Raw genomic sequence first — 24,964 nt, forward strand, 5'->3', positions numbered from 1 at the left:
GCTTCAGGATAAGGACTGGTCACTGGAAAAACTAAGGCAGGATTAGAGGGTTGGGACCCCCAACCTCCAAGGGGAGAGAAGCTGAAGGTTAAGTTGGTCACCAGTTGCCAATGGTTTAATCAATTATGCCTAGGTAATGACATAATTATTATGACACTTCTATAAAAGGCGAAAAGGGCTGAGTTCAGAGCACTTCTGGACAGATGAAGATATGGAGGTTGACAGGAAGCGAACAAAAATCCATGTACCAATAGTGGAGGACTCCACCTCCACAGGGATAGAATCTCCTGTACTCAGGACCCTTCCAAGTCTCGCCCTATGTATCTCTCTATCTGTTTGTATCCTTTGAAATATCCTTTGAAATAAACCAGTAAACCTAAGTGCTTTATAGAAAATTAATCTAGCCCAAAAAAGGTGTTGTAAAAACTCCAACTTGAAGTAGTTGGTTGGTCAAAGTTCCAGAGACCCAAAGTTACAACTGGTGTCTGAAGCCTGTTGGCATTGGGGGTAGGGGGAGGTCTTGAGGACTGTGCCCTCAACCTGTGGAATCAGATGCTATTTCTAGGCTGACAGTGTGAGAACTGAATTGGAGGACATCCAGCTGGTGTCTGCTGCAAAACTGATTGCTTGCTGGTGGGGAGAAATCCCCCACATTTGGTCACAGAAGTCTTCTGTGTTTTCTGTGGAGTAAGAGAATTAAAAATACACTTTTGAGTATGTTTTTACACTCACAGTGTCCATTTCACATTGCGGAAGGGGCCTAAGTAGGTGGCAGATCATGACAGTACTTTTTCTTTCTTATCTGGCCAATGAAATGGCTATGTTAGAAGGAACTTTACATATAACTCTTACTTTACAGAAGAGAAAGCAAGCTCAAGCATTAAGTGACTTATCTAAAATCACATATTTGCATAAGATTTGAAAGCAGGACCCAGGATTTCCAATTTCACATCCCACATTCCTCCCACTACTGCCATCTTTCTTTTTTTTTTTTTTTTTTGAGATGGAGTCTCGCTCTGTCACCCAGGCTAGAGTGCAGTGGCACAATCCCAGCTCAATGCAACCTCCACCGAGTAGCTGGGATTAAAGGCACCCGCCCCCATGCCCAGCTAATTTTTTTATTCTTAGTAGAGATGAAGTTTCACCATATTAGGCTGGTCTTGAACTCCTGACCTCGTGATCCACCTGCCATATGCCTCCCAAAGTGCTGGGATTACAGGCGTGAGCCATCGTGGCAGGCCCTCCCTGCTGCCTTCTAAGAAACTGCAAAATCTGGGAAACTTATGAAGTGATGGCACCTGGGAGATGCTGAGCAAGGCACCAATCACGGATGCATTGGCAATCAGAATGCAGCTGGCATGGGAGGTTTTTTTTTTTTTTAATCCCACTACTCCCCACCTGATATCACCTCTCTGAATAACAAGTTAATCTGAATACTTTTCATTTTATATACTCATAAAAATAAATAAAAATAAACACCTGTTGTGATGATAAAAGGAAATGTGGTCTTTTCCTTCAGTGCCATTTGTTTTTGTAACCAACTATTAAGAAAAACATAGCAGTAAATCCAAACTGAGAAATGACATGGGCCATCAAACAAGCTACATGTCTATTCTCATATCTATTCTCTAGCTACATGTCTATTTCATCTCTAAAGATAAGAAATATTTTCCCCCATTGGTTTTTCTTATTACACCAACAGCAGAAGGCAATGCAGACAAGACAGTCTTAAAAGCAAATCAATTACAAATACGAGAAGAAACAAGACATGCATTGTTGTCTCCCATCCACAAGCTGAATGATAAGGAAGAACTGGGCATTCATAGGCATCAGGACTAAACTGATAGGTAATGTGATTATGTGTTGCCTCTAATCCAAGGCCAGATCATGGATTGTTCCCTGGACCTAACACTGCAGTATGCTTCTGGAGAAATCTCCAAATTGTGGGAGACCTGCCAAGCTCATTTTCTCTAATGCAGTTACCAACGGCCAGTCCCAAGACACATGTTTTCCTCACCTCATCCCAAGAGGCATAATTAGGTCTTGAGACAGGACATCAAAACCAACTCTAGGACCTTACCTCCCAATTGCTTGATAACTCTGACAGTGAACGTGGACAAAATGTACCCAATCCTCAGATTGATTTCCTCTAATCCCAGGCCGTTTGCTCGGGTTACTGAAGACACAACCACACACATCCTCCTGAATCTTCCATGCCTCTCACTACCATCTTTGGCTGTATCTTCCATTCAGAAAGGATCCTTCAAAGTCTTAAAAGCAAGTAATTTTTTAAATAAAGGCTAATTACCTATTTGGCTTTCCAAAGGCCCCTGATAATTGAGCTAAGACTCTTGAAGCTACTCTTGAGGGTAACTTTAGAGTTTAACATTTCCACAGTACTCACTAAATCTTAGTCTTTCTCTCCCTCTCTCCTTTCTCTTCCAGTCTATATCCCTCTGTGTTTCTTCCATTCGTCAGTCATGGTCATATTATTTGTAATACTATAGAATTAAATATCAAAACGCTTTAAGCTTTAAATGAAAAAACTGAGTTTTTAAGACCCCTATGGCTTTCAAATAACCTTTTTCCCCTGGAAGAATGCTACCTACAATAGAAAAATTTCTATACGTTCTTCTGTTCATTCTCCTTCCCAATGATCCCATTTATGTAACTCACAAGCACCTACTATGTGCCAGAGGCTATGACAGATCCGGGGATAAACACAAAAACATGGTCCCTGTCCTTAAGGAACTCTTACCTCATTAGAGAGCAGAGTAAGCCAACACTACCAGGAGGTTATATGTACCAGTTGCCCTTCTGTACTACTACTTAATACTCATAAAACCACCATGAAGTGGATAAAGCTGAGAAACCTAGGGCTCAGAAGGGGTTAATTTGTATAAATTCATAAAACTCACAAGTATAAATTATATAATTTGTACTAATTATAAGTATAAATAACTATAATTTATACTGATTATAAGTATAAATATCCTTTTATACTATTCCATTGAGGCAGGTGCATGGCAGATATGTTTAAACTAAAATGAAAGAACAGATAACATTTACTGCATACTACCATGTGCCAGGCACTGTTCCAAGAGTTTTATACAGTTTGTCTTATGATTCTGTGAGACAAGTGGTTTTTTTTTTTTAATAACCTGAAAATAAGTTTAATCTATTAAAAGGAGTAAATGGCATAATATTTAAGATATAAAAGCTCAAAAGGGGGACAGGTGAAGACAGTAAGCCCAAAAGTAGAGACAGTTCTCACTCAAAAGAAGAAAAAAATTGCTTGGCAGGACCTGAACACTTCCTCAACATCTAAACTGAAAAAGATGATGCAAACACTGTTTAATTAGACCACTTTATTTTAATTGCTCTCTCTAAAACCTCAACATCATATATTAGAAGGAACTACAAGTTAGAAGAAATTGCAGCTGACTAATCACTCAACTCTTTGTGGGGAGAACTGTCAATTTTTCAAAAGACTTTTTTATACTTTTTGAAGTCAATCATCATAATGGCAACCTTTTGAGGAAAGTAACCATTACCTCAACAGGTGCCACAGCTCCAAAGTTCTACAGAAGTGGGATTTGGGGGAGTTAGTAGAGCTGTAGGAAAGCTAGGGGTCTTGTCTTGGAGCTGTGTTAATACAGCAAGCACACTATGTATATTGTATGTTACAGATCAATAAACATAGCAAGGCTTTCTAAAAATGCTTTTTATGCACACTTTACATAAGATTAAGAAACCTCAAAAACACCAAAGTGTGGTGGGGGTATAAGTGGGGAGACACAAAAGAGGAGACAAGAAGGGGCTGGAACCCTAAGCTCCAGAAGAGGTATGTGATAAAATGACTGGGATAATAAATTCCTTGTGAAGTATGCTTTTTAACAACAAAAAAATTGAAGATGAATGTTTATCCTAGCATGGTAAAACCTTTGGTATGAAGGCAGCACCTACTGGTTTTGAGAGTCTATTAATCTGTGAATATCTGATCTCACTCAATTACAACTAAAGAAATAATTTCTAGTTTTCAGAAATTTGAAAATTTACCAAAAATGTGCTTTAAGAGCACAAGATTATTTGCAAGTCAATCACCTCAAGAACACTAAATAATTGGTTTTCTTCAGAGGAAGCATGCAAATGGCAGAATAAATCATTTAAAGAGTCAGGAGAGGACTGAGGTGCTTCAGAGGGTGCCAGGGGCATGTGGCTTTCAGAGTGGTCATCTTCGTACTTTACAAACTCTCTCTGTAAAAAGAACATAAAATAATGTTCTTGGTTTCATAAAAAAAAGACCTAAAATATATCCAAGAAAAGTGAATGTGATAATTTAAAAGACAGAGGCCAAAAGGAATGAAACAGAATAACTCAGGTGTCACTGAGCCAACTACCATCTACTGACCTCTCATAGAAGTTACAAAACAGAGATATTGTCCTCCTCTTTAGTAATCTGCAAACTTGAGGATCTTAGATGATTTATTCCACTTCAGGGGACAAATTCTCTGTCAGCTTTGATAAAATCATTTCTCAATTGTAATCAATAAAGAAGCCTGAGAATTTTAGAATCATGCGGGACTAGAGAATCCCTTCAGTCAGGCTCTGAATACAAGGAAGACTTCTTCATCTCCTCAACAAAGGTCACCCTGTACCTTACACTGACCGCCTCCCTATATAGACTTTGTAAACTCTCTCTTAACGTTCTCTGTAAGGAGTCTGTCTCACTGCTGGTCAGCTCTAAGAGTGGATCAACGGCAAGAACGCAAATATATTCAAAACGTAAAATATATGGAGATACCCATATTATAAATACATTTCCTATGAATTTTAACTTTTCTTGGTTTTTAACAGCATTCCAGTATCTTATTTTTAATATTAGCTCTGTTATCAAGCGTAACAGCCATTTAGCTTGCTCTGGGCTCCCTGGATTTGATAAGCACAGAGCTGAAGGACTGAGCTCTTGGTTGCACCCCAGTAGAGACCTTCTGGGCCCACTTTTCAACCCTGACAAGGCATCTTACTAAACCATGTTTGTTTGTTTTTTTAATTTCCCAAATTTCAGAGATTATTTGTCATCAGTATGCCCCACAAGATTAAAGTTTATTTTGCTCCCTTACTTTGCTTATTAACACAAAGAAAATGTTCTACGAATATATTCAGTGAAAGAGTGTGCCAAATGCTTTATCTGTAGAATTTTCCTAATCTACTCACCAAAAAATGCTTTCAAAGAAAAAACAAATGAGAATAGTTTAGTAAGGCATATTTCTAGTGAACACACAAAACTTCCTAGTAATCATCAGACTCTTTTCTAAATGCTTCCAAATCTTCATTAATATTTTATAATTTTGCTAGAAACTAGTCATGTTTATTCATCTTAATTCTTAGAATTCATTACCTTTTGAGCAATTAAGGCACTATTTGCTCATATGGCTTATCTCTGGGTATCTCATCTTCATGACTGCTTAAAAATAAAGAAAAATTTACTGACAGTGGCTTTGAGTTTATGTCTAAAAATTATTTTGAGTTAGATTAAGTCAGCCAGATGTTCACTTAAAGCAAATAAAAGGTAACTATTAACCACAGCAGTAGCTATCCATAGGCAAAGTTTTAATGCTTATTAATAACTATAATTCTGTATTCTTAATATATATACACATTTTTATTTGAAAATGTATGTCATATTTAGAAACTAAAATTTTGACAATAATCCAGGCTCTAATGATCTCTTGCACAGATGAATAAATAACTACATAATTACCAAACAAATGTAACAAAGTCATGTGTTTCTTTTGCAACATTCATCATTTCCTTAATCAGGCTATAAACCTTTTTTAAAAAAGGGTTCTTACTTCCCCAGCCTCAAGAACTATTCATTCATAATAAATAAAGTCCTTTAGATTTGTCTATTTTATATTACCTATGAAAAAGTAAACAAAGTCACTGCCTCAGAATCTTTAGTAAGATATTCTTATTAAAGATGTGCATATGCAAATGCAATCATGCATTGCTTAGCCACGGAGATACATTCTCAGGAATACATTTTGCAAACTTCATGGAGTGTCCTTACACAAACCTAAATGGTACAGCCCACTACATACCTAAGCTATATGCTATAGCCTACTGCTCCTGGGTTACAAAACTGTACGGGATGTCATTGTACTAAATACTGTAGGCAACTATAACACATTGGTATTTGTGTATAAACATGGCTAAACATAGAAAAGGTAAGGTAAAGTAAAAATGCAGTATTATAATCTTATTACCATCCTATATGTGGTCATCCTCCACTGAAATGTCGTTATGTGGCATGTCCGGAGCTGCGCGCCCCGGCCATAGCAAATAATAATTAATGATTAAACGCCCGAGCTCTATTCCTTTCCACCTTCTACCTCCTCCCTAGATTTGTTGTTTCTCTTTTGTATCAATACCTCATAAAAGATGGCGCTCTTCCTGTTTTTTCTTCACCTGTTTTTCCCCCCGCGTGGCGAAAATTGTTACTTTGTAGCGCAGGCACCATCCTGCGCCCGGGAAAATTACCAACTGACAGCGCAGGCGCAACATGACGTCCCACCAGAGAAACCAATACCTACCTAGCCACACCCTCCGCGATGAGATCATCTCCGCCTCTGGCCCAACCCCCTCCCCTCCAAGTGTATATAAGGCATTGCATTACCGCCATTAAACGAGACTTGATCAGAGCACTGTCTTGTCTCCATTTCTCGTGTCTCTTGTCCCCCAAATTCCCACTCCCTCCTCCAGGGCCTGCTTCGACGATCCCGCGGGCCGGGATAGTGGCACATGGCTGAACTTTATGTTGTGCAAAATAAGATGCTTGAATTTCACTTTATGAACTGTAATTTGTACAGCAGGTCAAAAGTAGAGTATCCTCATTCACTTGAATATCATTAGATTCTTCACAATTTACTTATGTTGACACTACTGCTAAAACTTTATTCTACAGGATAAGAAGGAAATCTAAAATTAAAAGCTTATTGCTCAAATTTTTTGCTGTTTTTGCAAACTATTACACAAGGCTGAACTTCTATTAAAGTTGAAATTGGCCAACTACTAGCAACAAAGAATAATGGCATGTCACATTCATTTGATGCATTAAATTCCCTGTCTTTTTGTACAATCCTAAATTTCAAGGTTCAAATTATGAACTATGAAAATTTCAAAATGTCTTTCTCTCTTTAACCAGGAACTATAAAGGTGAAATGAGGTAACTCACTCATTTGTACTCATACTATCTAATAGTCCTACAGAGGTTTTAATTACACATGTGCCAGGAAAACTTAATTCGGGACAGTCTGGTTTTATTCACCAATCCAAAAAATGTTGATGCCTGCCTCCAACAGAGATAAAATGGGAAGAAAAATTCACATTAATTACAACAATAATGGCTAATGTTTTCTGAGCATGTATTAAGCATCAGGAATAATGTTAAGCTTTTAACAGAAAATAGTATATCAATTAATCTATACAATAACTCTATGAATTAGGATTTTGTAAAACCTGACTTGCCAGCTCCAGGTAGACCTCATCAACCTTCCTCTGCACGACTGTGTCTTATATATTTTTCTATTACTGTCTGTATTAATGACATATGAGTATCACTATGGGCAGTAATAGAAGTGTTACAGAGAAAGGCATAATAAGGTCTGTCTGGGGTGGCAAGAATGGTTTCACAAGTATAGAGGGTTTACAGGGTTTGTAAGATTAAAAACTCAAAACAGTAAACCAGGAAATGTGGCTCAAGCCAAATCTACACAGCATAATTTAATCATTTTGCTTGACAATGTAAGTTTCCATATTTATGTGAAGCACTCATATTCAAATATCAGCTTAAAGTGCAATATTAAGACCAGTGTTTTAATTATCACAGTTTGGACTGGTGAGAGTGCCACTCCATTTGCTATGAAGAGTTGCAGATCGGCTTCACTTGAAACGTAACCCCATCCAGAATTAAAATCTGGATCATTTAAAAGGATCAGATCAATCTCAAGATTATGGTACTTATTTTTTAAATTCCATGTATGTAATATCATCTTTAAAAACTTACCACTTCATTTTATACTACACATGTTTTTTGTCCCCTAAATTTATAATCAGACCATAATGAAAAATAAAATCTGTCTTATTTTTTGAATCCCAAGCCACAATGTGCCTGGCCAGATACAGACACTCAATAGCTACTTAGTGAAATGTATTATAGAATCTGAAACATGGATTGGCTGCTAAGGAGAAAATAAGAGGAGATTTCAAATTCCGTATCTCCATTCTCCAAGAGAAAGACTCACTAAAGTTTGAAAACTTGAGTCATCAGACAGAAGACGTGAAGGTCAGGGAAAACTGATCAGGCCTCTTTATAGCCTGGGTGAACTATGACTCCAACGCCCTTCCACTCCTGCTTTAATTCCAGGTTCAAACACAAAGATGCAACTGTGTGAAGCAGTAATCCCTCTTGCCACAAATCTGTCTGCCAGGAAAGAGAGGAGACATTAGAGCATTATTAACATGTGGAAAAGATATATCCCATGTAGTAAGTTTGCATTTCTGTTGATTCCACTGTCACATCTAAGTGTAATTACTCCAAGTTCATCCTTGAGCATCTGTCAGATCATTTTTCAGACACAAATCAACTTTCGTTTGTTTAGGCTCCCTAGATACATGGAGAGACCCATTTCACTGCAGAGACTGAAAACAATATTAGACTTAAAAGTCTTAATTGAAGTTAAAAATAATACCCATTTTCTCCCAACCGCTTTAAAAAGTTTGAAACCATAGAGTAGTGCCAGAAGCGACCCTAGAGTACATTTAATTACTTCCATCCACTACACAAATTTCCTACAACATCCTTGATCCAATCTCAGCTCAAAATTATTCCTTAAGATTATACTGTTTTAGTTGTTATCTACAGATTAAATATTTACTGGATGCCTGCTGCGTTCCAGGCACTACACTATGCAACGGTGGAATAGCAATAAACAAAACAAAAAAATTAAAATCTGCCTTCATGGAGATTACACTCTATTGGACAGAAAATAATCAATAAGTAACACAACTAATTAAGTGTTTCAGCTAGTGAAAACTGCTATAGAGAAAAATAAAGCAGGGGAAATCAGTGGTGGGGGCTGCAACTTTAAGCCGAATGATCAAGGAAGACACCACTAAGAAGAGATGCTTGAGGAAACACAAGAGAGAAAGGGAAAGAGTGCTCCAGGTATCTAGGGAGAGGCTTCCCAGCAGAGGAAACCACCCACAAAAAGGCCTGGAAGGATGTCTAGTGTATTCCTAGAGGTGGGGGCAGCTGGAAAAGGAGGGAAGGCAAAGCAGTAGGAAATGAAATCAAAGAAGTGGGCATGGGGCAAGATCCCATGGGCTGCTGCAGACCACTAGCTTTTACTCTGAGGTGGGGAGCTAATCAGGGGCTTTGAGCAGAGAAATGGCATAGTCTGATTTATATTTTAAATGAATCATTCTGGCTGTCATATGTATAAAAAGCAAGCAGAGGGGTCAAGAAAAGGGCAGAGTGAACACGTAGGAGACTCTGGCAATACCCCAAGTGAGAGACGGGTGGCATTTGGTATCAGGGTGATTGCAGAGGAAGTGATAAGAAACAGATTTCAGATATAATTAGGGCCTAGATTCAAAAGATTTCCTAGCCGACCTGATAAGGGGCACATGAGGTAGTCAAGGACAACTCCAAGGCTTTTGGTGAAAGCCCCAGGAGGAATGCTCTGACCTGGTAAGCGGGAGATGGTGGACAAAACAGGGAAGTCGGGTGCAAGCATCTGGAGATCAGGAGAGAGGTCTGGGCTGAAATCTAGATTTGGGAATTCTCAGCAACACAGAAGTTATTCCAAGCCATGAGACAAGATGAGATCCCCAAAGGAGTAAATGTAGAGAAGAAGAGAACTCTGAGGCTGGTCAGAGTTAAGAGATCTGAGAGATGAAGAGGAATCTGCAAAGGAGATGGGGGAAGGAACAGCCTACAGAAAAAGCTGGGAGAATGTGGTGTCCTAGAAGCCAAAGAAAGTAGTCCGTGAAGACACAATTTACTTGTGTCAAATGCCTTTGGTAGGACAAGTAGGACTGACGACAGTCCTTGCGCTGAGCAACACAGAGGACACAGTAAAGTTGATAAGAGCAACGCCAGTGGAGTGGTAAGGATAAAAGCCTGACTAGATAGGGTTCAGAAAAAAGGGGAAGAGAGGAACTACGGAGAAGGAATATAGGCAACCGTTTTATGTAAAGAAAAGGAGACAGACAGGATAGTAACCGAAAGATAAAGTGGGGCAGAAAAAAAAAATTTTGAGACATGGATGCAGCTGGAAACCATCATTCTCAGCAAACTATTGCAAGAACAGAAAACCGAATACCGCATGTTCTCACTCATAGGTGAGAACTGAACAATGAGATCACTTGGACACAGGAAGGGGAGCATCACACACTGGGTCCTATTGTGGGGAGGGGGTGGGAGGAAGGACAGCATTAGGAGATATACCTAATGTAAATGACGAGTTAATGGGTGCGGCACACCAACATGGCACATGTATACATATGTAACAAACCTGCATGTTGTGCACATGTACCCTAGAACTTAAAGTATAATTTTAAAAATAAATAAATAAATAAATTTAATAAAAAAAAAAGACTGCAAAAATAACAACAGCATGTGTCCATGCTTACAGGACTAACTCAGTAGAAGGAGAAATGTTATGAGACAAAAGAGAAAGAGCTGGGATGACAGCTTTGAATAGGAGACAGGGAGAAGCCTTTGCCAGTTCATCTACAGAAACAGAAAGAAGACAGCATCTGTGCAAGGCCCAGGCAGGAACAGCTGAGGAAACCCAAAAGAGAGAAGGGAGTGTGGGATGGGAGCCCATGGAAGCTCTCATTCTCAGCCATAAAGTAAGCAAGACACTTTCCTGAGATACATACAATAATAAGATCCCAGAAATGTACCTCGTACATCATGAGACCTTGCTAATTCATGCAATGAGTTAAAAATCTGGGGGAAAAAATACACCCACACCGCTATTATACGATTAGATTACAACATTTTTGTCATTATTTCCTAAAAATGTCCTTCCATAGAATAAGAAGTAAAATCTAATTTGGAAAAAAGTATCTTGCTGCTATGTTTTGTTATGTGTGTCTCTGTGCCTTTTAAAACAAAAATGTGAATGTGAAGTAGAACAATGATCTAAAGGGAAGAGTAAAAAAAAAAAAAAGTAAATGCCCTGTGCCATATGTAAACTAAACATACACCTTTATTCCTTCTTCCAAACTCTATGTCCAAGTGTAGTTTTTTAGGTAGTTGCAATCAATGTGTCCATACAACTAGGTTCTATTCTTCGGGCTTAATATTTGCGGGATATATGTATCTAAGGTCCAGACGTTTTTGTGTTTAATGTCAATGTGATGTGGTCTAACTAATCATTTCCCAATCACTAGGCCCTTGGAGGTTCCTCCTAGCTTTTTAAAATTACATATTGCACATCTATAAATACGTTTAAACAAAATGAGTTTTTCTTTATTTCCTTATATTACAATCTCTCAAGTGAAATTTCCAGATCAAAGAATTATTAGCAATTTTACAAATGAACTGCAAGAGCACAGTATATAATACATATTAGTAATTCAAAATAAACTTCTTGAATGAAGAACAAATGAGTGAAGCATGTCAAATATGTCAGCTTTTTATCTAGAATATTCTCTACAGAAAATTATTCCAATTTATTTTACAATCAGAAAATCATATTTTCCTAGGGAACAACTTAGCCCTGAGTTTTGTTTAGCTTTTTTTTTTTTGTTTTTTTGTTTGTTTCTTTCTTGAGATGGAGTCTCGCTCTGTCACCCAGGCTGGAGTGCAGTGGCATGACCTCAGCTCACTGCAAACTCCACCTCCCAAGTTCATGCCATTCGCCTGCCTCAGCCTCCTGAGTAGCCCGCCACCACGCCCAGCTAATTTATTTTATTTTATTTTTTTATTTTTTTATTTTTTTTTGCATTTTTTAGTAGAGATGGGGTTTCACCATGTTAGCCAGGATGGTCTCGATCTCCTGACCTCATGATCCACCCACCTCAGCCTCCCAAAGTGCTGGGATTACAGGCGTGAGTCACCACGCCCGGCCAGCCCTGAGTTTTTAATTTGCTAATTTAGTAAGTATGGTGTTCTCTTAATTTTCACCTCTAATTAGTAACCAGGCTTAACACTTTCCCAAGAGTCTATTTACTAACTGTATTTTTCTTGTTGTAAACAATCTGTTTAGTATACTTTGAGGATAAATATATTTTCTTTTAAGTAAATAAATTTACCACAATATCTTTCCAATCTGTTGCCTCGCTTTTAAAATCTCTGCTTTGAGGTTTTAAAAATTATAATAAAAGATGTCATCAATATAGATAAGAAAAAACACTCCGTTAATTTAAAAAATTAGAGACTCTTAAACCAACACACTACAGAGAATATGAGACCTAAATTTCATTTACATTATTTTAAATTCATATTCCTATTTCCTCTTCTCAGTTGCTTCTTTCTTTTCCCTCTTATTTGCTCAATACTAAATTCTTCCAAACAGTTGGATCTATCACTGGAATTCTGATTCTGTTCCATTCATCCTATTCTGGTTTTAATAATACATATTGTATACCCTATATATTATATACGTATTATTTCTTTGCAGTAATTACTTCTGTCTATAACTACTGTCTTCCTACTGTTCCCTCAATCTGATTACAATCATTTTGTGAAATTCTTTTGTGAAAGTATCGTGTTGGGATTTTCATTGCTAGCACATTAAATACTAATACTAATTGGGGAAGCATTATGGTGACTATATTTAGCTTTCACAATCAAAAACTGGATTTATCATATAATAGAAAGGTGGGGCGTACACTGGTTCTTGATCAGAAATCTGGGTTTAAATCTCACCACTGTTACTAACAGTGCTAATTTCCCTAATTTCTCTGCACTTCCTTTAATTCATACTTAAACTAAGGAAAATACTAATGTTCCTAATTACTGAGTGAATGCAAGCATATACACATATAGTCATACAGAATGGGCTTTTAGAGTCCACTTTTTATAACGCCTCTGCCAAGCTGCTAAAAAGCATTATATCACAGGAAATGAAGATTATGTATTTTCACAAAGAATGTATTCCAGGGAACAAAATTACATACTCCTAGAAGTAAAATCTAGTATTTTATTAGAATTTCCAAAAAGCTTACTCTCAAGGGGCATGACAAATGACTCCAACAGTTTTAGTTTTGTGTGTGTTGAGCAAAAACAGACAAACAGGACTACATCAAATTTAAAAACTATACACCAAAAGACACAATAAACAGTGAAAAGGCAACCAATGGAATGAAAGAAAACATTTGCAAGTCATATATCTGATAGGGGGTTAATATTCAGAATACATAAGGAACTCCTACAACTCAATAGCAATTGAAATAAACCAATTAAAAATAGGTAAGGGACTTGAAAATACAATAAACAATTTTCCAAAGAAGATATATACAAAGGTAAAAGTGGCCAACAAGTCTATGAAAAAATGTTTCGCATCACTAATCCTAAGAGAAATGTAAATCAAAACCACCATGAGATATCACTTCATATCCATTAGGATGGCCACTGTCAAAAGAAAAGAAAACAACAAATGTTGGTGAGCATATTGAGAACTGGAACCCTAGTTTCTCAATTTTAGCGCCGCCCTGCCCCACACTGGGAGGAGTGCAGCCACTATGGAAAATGGGATACAGGTTCCTCAAAAAATTAGAAATAGAACTACTACATGGTCCAGCAAACTCAATTCTGGGTATACATCCAAAAAAATTCAAAGAAGGACCTCAAAGAGATGTTTGCACTCCCATCTTCATTGCAGCAATATCCACAACAGCCAAGAGGGAGAGATAACTCAAAGGTCCATCAACAGATGAATGGATAGATTAAATGCCACATATATATGTGTATATATGTGTATATATGCATATGTGTGTATATATGTATATATGAGTGTGTGTCACACATACACAATGGAATATTATGCAGCCTTTAAAAGGAAGGAAATTCTATCATATGCTACACCATGGATGAACCTCAAGTGAAGTAAGCCAACAAAGGACAAATACTGCATGATTCCACTTATATGAAGTATCCAAAGCAGTAAAAATCATAGAAACAGAAAGCAGAAAGGTGGGTTGCCAAGGGATAGGAAAGAGAGGCTGGGGAATTTGTGTTTAATAGATACAGTGTTTCAGTTTTGCAAGATGAAAATGTTCTAGAGATCTGTTGTACAACAATGTGAATATACCCAACAATACCAAACTGCACACCTTAAAATGGGTAAGAGTATAAATGTAATGTGTTCTTTACCACAATAAAAAAAAAAATCTATATTAAAACAAACAAAAGTAATGTCCACATGATATACCATGGTAAAGAAGAATTATGCCAGTTTCAGGGAGGAGTGAGTGTCACAGACTGGTTGAGCACAGACTGGGAGGCCAGACCTCTTGGGTTTGAACTCCGGCCCCACCCAGTAGCTTTGTGATCATGAGAAAGTTACGTCATCTCTTTCTGCCTAAATACCCTCATCTTAAAATAAAGGTAACTGTATTATCCCCCTGGGTTATTATGAAGACTATGTGAATTAGCATGTGCAAAATGTTTAGAAGTATAAGCATTCAACAAGTCTTAGGTACTATTTCCAGGGCGCTGGCAGCTAAGCTGATGGCCAATCCACACCCTGCCACAAGGATGGACTGCCTAGACTCCTCCCAGTGCAGGGCAGGGCAGCACTAAAATCAGAACACTGGTGCCATTGCTCGCTGGTGACCAGCTGCCACAGTGCTTGGCCCTGCTGTGAAATGATGCTCCTGCCATGTGGCCTTGGACATATGCTGCAGACCGCACCATTTCAAATAGTGGCCTTTAATAAAAGGCCTAACTAGAAAGCATGTAGTACTCTTAACTTGAGTTTAGAAGTCCCTGTAAAACTTTTTTCTCTTTCTACAACCAGAGAAATTAAATTTTATATGTGCAAAATGTTTGAGGCTTTTCTGGTGAGTATGAATTTTCCTCCTGACAACGGAAGTTTTGATACCATTAGCAATAGCTGCTATTAGAAGTGTTGCTACTATTTACGGACTCTAACGGGTCACAGGAAAAAGAAAGATAAAGAAATGGAAAAAGGTGTAGACAAGAAAGATGGACAAAGGAACCAAGCTCAATATGAGAAAAAGAAAATTACACTCAGGTGATTTTGGGTAAAGACAGCAACGACTGCTTGCTAGTTCAGTTCTCTTAGCAGTTTCTACATCATTAAAGGTGTTCAAACCAAAGATGTTAGTGTGAAGTCAGTTAACTTTGAGTGCATTCTTACTTTAAGTTTCTAATCCAGAAGAGGGAAAAAGGGATGAATGAAAAAGCACAATGTTTTCCAAGGAAGTCACATGAACAATTTCACATAACTCATGTTAACAGACTTATGTTATCTTACTGACAACTCACTTGAAGAGGGTGTTGCTATACTACCAGGCAAACACAATTAGATCATAATCCTCACTATAACTGCAATGTCAGTCCCTAGGCTGCCAGACAGAAAAGGGGAGGGAGCAAAGTTGTTAATGTGTATAAAACAAGGAAATACAAGAAGTCAAAGGAGGCTTTATTTCATGTGTCAGTTTCATACCAGTAGGGAGCATAAATGCAGTACAGAATTCCTGCCTTCAAAAACAACCAAACAGACAGAAATTGGGGAGTAGGGGAAAAAAACAAATTTGAGCACCTCCCCCCAAAACTGTATATTAGCTGATTAACTATTTGAAACTTAAGAGCTTCCGCCCAACTATGCTTACCTTAAATGACATTCTTTGTTGACACTGATCTCAACATTGCATTTTTTGATCAAACAAGATTTTATATTTCATTTGCACTGAGGAAGAATTCAAATGCTGTTTGAAAAACAAAAATGTGGTATTTTTAAAAGTATTACTCAACAGGCCATAATATACTAATTACAAGCTGCAATTTACAGCTACAAATTGTGTTCCAGTAGAGGGAGTCCTGAAAGAGGCTGACACAGGAGAAACTGATGTAAATCTAAGATTAATTCAATGAATCCAGTGCTGTATAAATTAGTATGTCAATTCTCAGGAAAGGTTTTGAATACTGGGGACTATCAAATTTAGAGACTTCTTGATATTCCCCACACAGACCCTAAATCACCACTTACAATGAGCAGTAGAATAAATGCCAACACCAGGGAGAAAGGGCTAATGGGTATGCTTTTTCACTGACCGTGTACATGCTAACAGTGTTAATAGTAGTATACTCTTGTACTTTGTCTTTTCTAGACAATTTCTTGTGTGTTATGCATGGGAAATATATGGTGATAGAAAATAAATAAAGCAAATGAGCAAACTCATATTCTTCAATCCTGTTGTAACTAACCATACTTAAAAACCTTGATTATAGGTACAATACTGCTAAACAAACACCTGAAAATGGGATTGCGTGTAAAGAATATACAAAATAAGATTAACCCTGGGCCGGGCGTGGTGGCTCATGCCTGTAATCCCAGCACTTTGGAAGGCCAAGGTAGGCGGATCACCTGAGATCAGGAGTTCGAGACCAGCTTGGCCAACATGGTGAAACCCTGTCTCTACCAAAAATACAAAAATTAGGTGCGCATGGGGGGCAGGTGCCTGTAATCCCAGCTACTCGGGAGACTGAGGCAGGAGAATCACTTGAACCTGGGAGGTGGAGGTGGCAGTGAGCCGAGATCTCACCACTGTACTCCAGCCTGGGCGACAAGAGTGAAGCTCCATCTCAAAAAAAAAAAAAAAAATTGATTAACGCTGTTAGAATACAATCATTTCTGAGATGGAAAATGTATGTCCTATTTCAAATTTGACTTTTCACGTTTAAAAAGTTCAGGTGGTTATGGTAGCAGGCAGCGAAATGGAGAAAGTCTAGTGTCAGGAATCAAGTAAAAGAGAAAAATAAACTAGAGGAACCAAAGATGCCAAAAAGAAAAAAGAAAAGAAAACCCAAAATAATGCCCGATTTAAAACAGGCACTCGGTAATTTTGTTACAACCAGTCAAGAAAACGGAATCCTTAAATCAAAAGAAATACACATCTCCCTGACTTCTGATACTTAAGGTCTTTTACTACGCAATTCATTTAATACTCATTAATAACTACACTCTACTCCTTGCTATCTTCACCTCTGCAAAGGTTTCTGCTAAAGGGTCCACTGACTCCTCCCATATCAGTAATTAATGGTCACATGCTATGCTTTACCCATCCTATAGTAGCCATCTCAGCAAAGGACTGCTAATACCCAAAATTTCAAAGACATGAGAAGGCTTAAGGAAGAAAGTAAAAGAACTTAAAAGCATAATGGGAAAAACAAAAACCCTCACATATCAGATTCAAGGGATGTTTAATCTGATTATATTATTTACTGTTAAAAACCTCTAAAAGCTCTCCCTGCATCGGCAGGACCAAATAAACTATATTCAGCCTAATCCCCCCAAAACATTCTAGTCTCATGACCACCCCATCACCATCCTTCACTCACCTATGCTTCAAACACTGCTTTGATTTTTCTGTGCCTTTACACCAGTTATTAACTCCACCTTAAATGTCCAGTAGGGTAATACAGCAAAAGACTCAAGGTGTTTTTTTTTTTAATCCTGCCTCTGTAATCAGTGACCTTGCCATTTAACTGTTTCCACACCCAACAAAAGGGGACCCATTTCCCAGACTCAGGAAGATTAAATGAGGTAATATGTGTAAAGTACTACCACCAGGTCTTGCACATACTAAAGCACTAAACAAGCACTTTTCTGGCTTCATCTGCATCATCTGCTGAATACCTACTCACTCTTCAAACTCTACTTTGAATATCCCACTGTAGAACTTTCCTCAATCCTGTGTTCCATTTTTTCCCTTAAAAGAATCAACTGACCACTCACTCTTCTGTGTGTCATCTGACACTATGGAGAAATGTCTATTTTAATTGCTTGTTTATGTATCTTTCTACTCCATTACAGAATGAACACCTCCAAGGTGGGGTTTTTATCTAATTACTGCCTGCCCCATATCTGACAGGATCAATAACGGAAGCTCAATTAGCAAGTGTTGAATAGATAATGATTTCATTAAACTATTACAACCAAAACCTTTAGATGGCCTTTCAAGTATTTTGATAATGCACTATTTTTGTGTTTTGAAAAGAACTTAAACTAACTTAAAGTGCTACTCGACCAGCAATGAAATTTGGATTTTTTTCCGTTTCTGCTCACCATTCATTTATTCAACAAGTATCTCCTATGTGGCAGGAATGTATCAGTGAACAAAATGAACAGAAATCCCTGACCCACATGGGCCTTATATTTTACCACATGTAAACGTGTGGAGGAAGGAAGTTCTTACAGCAAACTTGTCTGAAAAAGGCATCAAAAGCCACGTTTTGTTATTCATCAACATTTACTAACTATGATAGGGACAAAACAACAAATCCCTGACTACACATAAAATTTAACTACTTAAAAAACAATAGCATAAAATTAACCCAGATTTAGTGTACCAAACAAGCAAACTGATTTAATGTCCCTCAAAAAATGCTCATGTTAGGAACCCATTTCCTTGTAGCTTTAAAAAAACAAAACAAACAAAAAAAAAAAAAAAAAAAAAAAACACACTTGTGATTTCTTTTGGAAGGCTAGTGATCTTTTCAGTTTTAATGATTTTATTTGTATAATTACATGCTTTGCATAGATCCTAATTTGAAGTGGTTTTATTTCATTATTGTTTTGTTTTGAACATGGCCTGTTTCAAAGCCTGTTTATGATCTTAAAACATTCTTCATTTTGTAAATGAAGAGGGCTTTTACGAAACTGCCTCAGGGTTTCTATTCTGAGAGGTATGTTTCTGGAAGTGAGATGGGCTACACCAGAACTGAATGAAGACCATACCTAAACTGGGCTTCTCTGTTGAACCAATCAGCCCAGAGACCACAGAATGAGGCTGCACGACAGAGAGGCCTCCACAGCTCTTGCACACCATACTTCCAATCTGATCTCCTGCTTTGTCCTCTATTGCTGCTCCACCTATTCCCCAAGTATGCGCTATGCTTTCCTTCCTTTACCCATTTTATCCCTTGCTTAGAAGGTCCCTTCCTCATTTCTGTTAAAATACTGACATGTCAACATACCATTTCCATTGGTAAGAGCTTCTGGCTTCCCTCTGTTGGAGATAACTGTATCCTCTCTGAATTCATCAGCTATCTCTGAGAATCTCTGTTATAAAGCTTAGCAAGTTCTACATTGCTTTTGTCCCACCTTGCTACATTTACTAAAGTATAATACATTCTTCTCACTATTCTGCCCACAATATCTGGAAGGGGATCTTACACAGAACAGGGCTCAATTTGCAGGTCAGATAAAAAGACTAAACATAATACCCAAAATTTTAACCAATACTTGCCATAGCAAAACACTAGGAAGCTTCATTTAGAGAGTTCTGCAAAGCATGATTCAATTTCAAAATTACAGAAAAGATTCAGGTTGACAGAACAATTCTTGCTACCTAAAATGATGTTATTTCTATGTCAGACGCAACAAAAAAAGTCCAGATGTCCCAAGCAGACAATGCTGAGAAAAGAATCGTGGTCACTTAGCAGGTTATTTGTTGAAGGGTCCTGAAGGCGCAAGCAGTTTCCATACAAAGAGGTTTCATTTCAGCTGGATTTTTTGGTCACTTTGGACATTTTTGTGCCAACTTAATATGTTACTGAGAGCTTTGCCCTACCTTTCCTAATAGTACAATAAACAAGCAAAAGGAAGGTCACTACTGACAAACTTTGAATATAAAGTGCAGCGAGCTGGGTTTTAGGCTCATGGTTCCTGCATGTGGAGTTGAATATATGGCCTTTGCTTCCCTTCAGAACCCACAGAGAAAGGGTGAAAAGCACAAACATGAAACAAGTGGTGAATACACAGATCACTAGCAGCCCCAGGTTTAAAGCGCTTTCATCAAGCCCCAGCCATAGGAAAGAAATACTTCAACAGCACCCTAAGGGAAACAAAAAACTGAATTATGAAACGAAACATGAAAAAGGCATCAGCGGTGTGTCTTAGAAAAATTCTAGTGAGATTTAAGTCACAACCCCCCACTTTCCCTCAAAAGTGCTTTCTAATAATACTGAGCACATTCTAAATGGCTTCCCTCTGCCAAAAACTTGCCAATTGTACCTCCCTTGCTCAGCAACCAGGGTGAAAAAAAATCAATGCCAGGAGAACATTAATGCCTTCATTTTTGAAGTAAATTCCAATCATTTATCTTGCTGGGCATTTATCCACAGGGGGAGTACCTCCTAAATGAATTCAGGAAGTGAATATGACCTTTAATAGATAATTTGGTTCCCAACTGGAAAGCAGGAGAGGCAAAACAAAGAGGAGAATGGATAAAAAAGGATTCAAATGAAAAAGTTAGAAAAACAGAGGAGAATGGAATTCACTTGGGAAAAGAATGAAAGCTGAAAGGCAATAGAAAAAGCATAAAAGCAAAAGGAGATGCCATCTAAAGACAAATGCTAGATAAGGAAAGAGGGCAGGGGTAGCTAATAAACCTTTCAGAGTCCAGAATTACTTAATTCTAAATATTATCTCACTGTAACCTGACGACGCTCTAGGTTGCAGGCTGGGAGTCCTAGAAAAGGAAAGGGGTAGCAGTGGAGAGTGAAGGTGGGACAGTGCAGGAAAACAGAGACCCTCGTAAGCTCAAGAAGCAGCATCAGGTTAGGCTGGATCAAGGAAAAAGCTGGGGCTCAGTTGGGTTCCTGGAAGTGCTGAGAGGCAACAACTACTCGGACTGACTGGTCCGTGGACGATCAAAGATTCCACGTGGGCTCGAGGGAGACTACAGTGATCCCCCACCCTCAAACCCCCCACCTCCCGGGAGAGCCTTGGAGGCTGGACCAACAAACAGATGGGCTCCAGAGGCCAGAGAAGTGGAGGATTCTCTGACCCGGCGAGACCCGACGAGGACCCCGATGGGCAAGAGGCACTCAACACCCAGGGTCAAGGGCAGTGACACTGGGGTCCCGTGCGCCCTTAGCGGAGCCCGAACTCACCGATGCCGAGTCCCACGACCAGGCGGCCGGCGAGCAGCGTCTCCTTGTTGCTGGCCGCGGCCAGCACCGCGGAGCCGGCGGTGAAGAGGGCACTGGCCAGGAGGATGGCAGCGCGGCGGCCGAAGACGCCGTTGAGGGCGCCTCCGGCCAGCGCCGAGACGGCAGCCGCCCCCACCGTGCTGGACACGAGCAGCTCCTGCCACAGCGCGTCCAGACTGAGCTGCCGCTTGAGCAGCAGCATGGCCCCTGACACCACCCCGGTGTCATAGCCAAACAGGAAGCCGCCGAGCGCGGAGAAGACGGCCACCACGTACACGAAGGCGGGGGTCTCGTCCTGCTGGAACTGCCGCCGCGCCGCGCGCTCCAGGTCCCCGACGCCGCCGCCCGCGCCCGCGCTCTGCAGGCTGGTGCTCGACTCGGCGGCCGCCAAGAGGCTGCACTCCCCGGCCGCGCTTGCCGCGTCCGGCTCCTGCTGCTTCCTGCGCCGCTCGCCCATCAGGCTGCTCAGGCTCCGCAGCGTGTACTCCACATTCTCGCTCGCCTTGCGGGACATAGGGCAGGGGCCCGGGGCTGCCCGGGGGGACGCGGCTCCGCGGGCCGGCAGTCTCAGCGAGCTGGACAGCCCGAGCCGGCGGGAGCAACCGCCGCCGCCGCCGCCTTCTTCCTCCCGGCTTCCGCTCCGGCTGCCACGGCAGCAGCCGCCGCCACGGCCGCTCCCGGGAGAAAGTTGCTGCCCGCCGCGCTCCGGCGCTGCGGAGTTGGAGCCCGGCGGGTCTCACTCCACACTCACACCCCGCGCCTGCCGAGCTGGCGCTGCGGAGCGGGCGGGAGGCGGAATCGCGGGTCACGTGCAACCGCGAGCCGGTGGGCCGGGGCAGGGAAGCGTCCCGCCCCCTCCCTGGGCGGAGCCAGGCTCAGCCCGCCCCGCACCCCTAAATCCCGCCCTCCCCGGTGGGTGTGACCTCTGACCTAGGCTCCCTCATTTAGGGCTCTGGCAACTGTATGGAATTAACCCTGCCTTCCGAGCTGCAGCGGTGGAGCAAGCCAATTTGGCGGTGCCACCAGGCAGTCTGGAAGCCACCCAGAACGTTTGCCCTGTTTGGAGGGTAGGGAGAGAGCACCTAAACCAGCCTGACTGTCCTTCCAGCAGCCTGGAGATAGGGCTGGAAAAAATATCCTAGAATACGACCTAGCAAGTACCCTTCCTTTTATAGTATTGTGACATTACCCAGCGTGGTCTACTTCCCTGGCATTAAATGTGTTTGTTCTGGAGCAATTCAGGACTGCATTCTCCCATTTCTATAGCTAGTTTCCACTCTCATCGCCAGTCCCTCCTCAATGTATGCTTATTTTAAAGGAATGGTACATTTGATTCTTTGAGGACGGAGATAAAATATCTCCTGGGGTGAATCCCAAACCTCCTTCCATGGATCCCTGACCTGTAAAAGAAAATTCACAATATGCATTCCACTCATGTAACGTGTAATTCCCAGTAACAGAAAGAAAACCCAAGACCCTGATTTGTGATTCGGCAGGCAGTCTCCACCTCCCTGCCCCAACATGATAACCAAAAGGTGGGATATCTTCTCTCCTGAGAATCCCCACTGTTGCCCTCCATGAGGCATTGTTTTAACAGCTTCATTTACTTGAAACAAAGCAAAGATGACATGATTTGCAACTTATTTTTTTAACTGTTGAGTGAATGAACAGTTGTTGGTTCATTTGGGGTTTTTCCCCCCTTTAATTTAAATGTTTTAAAATTACTTTATACAGTTCCGCATCAGGGGCTAAAGATTTTTATTTTGTTTTGTTTTGTTTTGTTTTGTTTTGTTTTGTTTTTGAGACAGAGTCTTGCTCTGTCTCCCAGGCTGGAGTGCAGTGGCGCTATCTCGGCTCACTGCAGCCTCTGCCTCCCAGGTTCAAGCGATTCTCCTGCCTCAGCCTCCCTACTAGCTGGGACTGCTAAAGATGTTTTGTCCCTCTGATTTGCTTTCATTCTTCAGGCTGAGGGCAAAAAGTCAAGCATCATAGGATTCTATTCCTACAATTCCACTGCTCTTTTATTTTCCTTATTTGAGCAAAAGCTTTCTTAGCCTGGGGCCTATTTTTCATGCAGCTGAAACTGTTTTCCTTTTAGACAAACGGATTTTGTGATTCCTGTCTCAATAAAAACTTATATTAGAATTTGTCAAAACCTCTTTCATTTTGATTATCAGTCACGATTATCTCTACAATATAGCACTTTCCTTGCCAGCAACAAGGAAAATAAACTAATGAACCCAGAGGGCTTAACTATTTAAATTTTATCGTCTGGCTTTAAAGCAAGGCTCTACCGTCATTCCCAGGGATCAGTTAAACAGAGAGAGTCTTTAAATCGGCAACAATGAACTCTTTAATATTCAGACCTCGGACAGTATTGCAGGTGAGAGCGCGCCTTTTCCGTGGCATACCACGGTACAGTAAAACTGCGCCCCCTGGTGGTGAACCAATTCCCATGGCTTCTGAAGAGAAGGGCTCCGCAGATGAGAAACATCTGGTACTTTGACAGTTCCCTCTTGCTGAGATAAAATAAACTACTTTTTGTTTCAGTTGGTGTAGTGAACATCTTGGTTCCTGAGCATCCCTTGCTTGAAATTCAGCTTTGGGGTCAAAGAACAAGAAACTACTTAAAAAGTTCTGTTCCGTATTAGGACAGTTAGATATCTGCGGTCAGGTTACATTTGAAAAGAAATGTGGCGTGAAAAAAAAGGCATTGGAGGCCGGGCGCGGTGGCTCACGCCTGTAATCCCAGCACTTTGGGAGGCCGAGGCGGGTGGATCACGAGGTCAGGAGTTCAAGACCAGCCTGGCCAACGTGGTGAAACCCCGACTCTACTAAAAATACAAAAATTAGCCAAGCATGGTGGCAGGCCCCTGTAATCCCAGCTACTCGGGAGGCTGAGGCAGAGTATTGGCTGAACCAGGGAGGCAGAGGTTGCAGTGAGCCGAGATCGTGCCACTACACTCCAGCTTTGAGGACATTTGCTTTACAACCTCCAGGAACATGTTCCAAAGCAGTCTAACAATAAAGAAAGGCCAAAAGTCCCTTCTCAATCATCTTTCCCACCATAATAGACCCCTTTCGCCAGAGATAACCACCTCTACCACTTTGAAATGTATCTTTCCAGAACTTTCTCTATGCATTTATATGCATGTGTATGTACATAGTAAAATACATATACAGGTACTGTTGTTTTATTTGTTTGTTTTTGAATTGTTTTGGTTGCAAGAGATAGAAAATCGAGATCAAACTAGTTTAAGCCAAAATAATGGGAAACAGGGAGTATTTATTGGCTATTGTGAGAATCTGAAAAGTCTCTAATAAGTTGGCGTCAAATGTAGGTGGATAAAGGACTAAAAACGCTAGGATGTCACATAGAGGTCCATTTCTCCACTCTGCTTCTTACTCCTTAGGCTCCATTCTTAAATTTTATGTGGTGCTCAAAGGGCTACAGCAAACTCCAAGCCTTATACCTGAGATAGTTTGGATATTTGTCCCCACCAAAATCGCATGTTGAGATGTAATCCCCCGTGTTGAAGGTGAAGCCTGACCAGATGTGTTTACATCCTGGGGGTGAATCCCAAATGAATGGCTTGGGTCATCTCCTTGATGATAAATGAACTCCTGAGTTCACAGATCTGGTCCTTTGCTTTCACCGTGTGATGTGCCTGCTCCCCCTTTGCTTTCCACCACGATTGTAAGCTTCCTGAGACTTTTCCAGAAGCAGATGCCAGTGCTGTGCTTTCTGTACAGCCCGCAGAA

At 40.3% G+C, this 24,964-nt stretch overlaps 1 protein-coding gene across 1 annotated transcript in view; it reads right to left on the reverse strand.

Moving 5' to 3' along the window:
• The window catches only part of SLC2A13 (solute carrier family 2 member 13), a 351,023-nt gene extending 329,031 nt beyond the window's left edge, over positions 1–21,992 (reverse strand). Inside the window, exon 1 of the mRNA XM_017945781.3 lies at positions 21,164–21,992. Coding sequence (XP_017801270.1) covers positions 21,164–21,716 — 553 coding nt within the window. The 5' untranslated portion in view covers positions 21,717–21,992. The remainder of the gene's footprint in view (positions 1–21,163) is intronic.
• Positions 21,993–24,964: the final 2,972 nt, after the last annotated feature.

The sequence above is a fragment of the Papio anubis genome, chromosome 9 (assembly GCF_008728515.1).
Source record: "Papio anubis isolate 15944 chromosome 9, Panubis1.0, whole genome shotgun sequence".
NCBI lineage: Eukaryota > Metazoa > Chordata > Mammalia > Primates > Cercopithecidae > Papio > Papio anubis.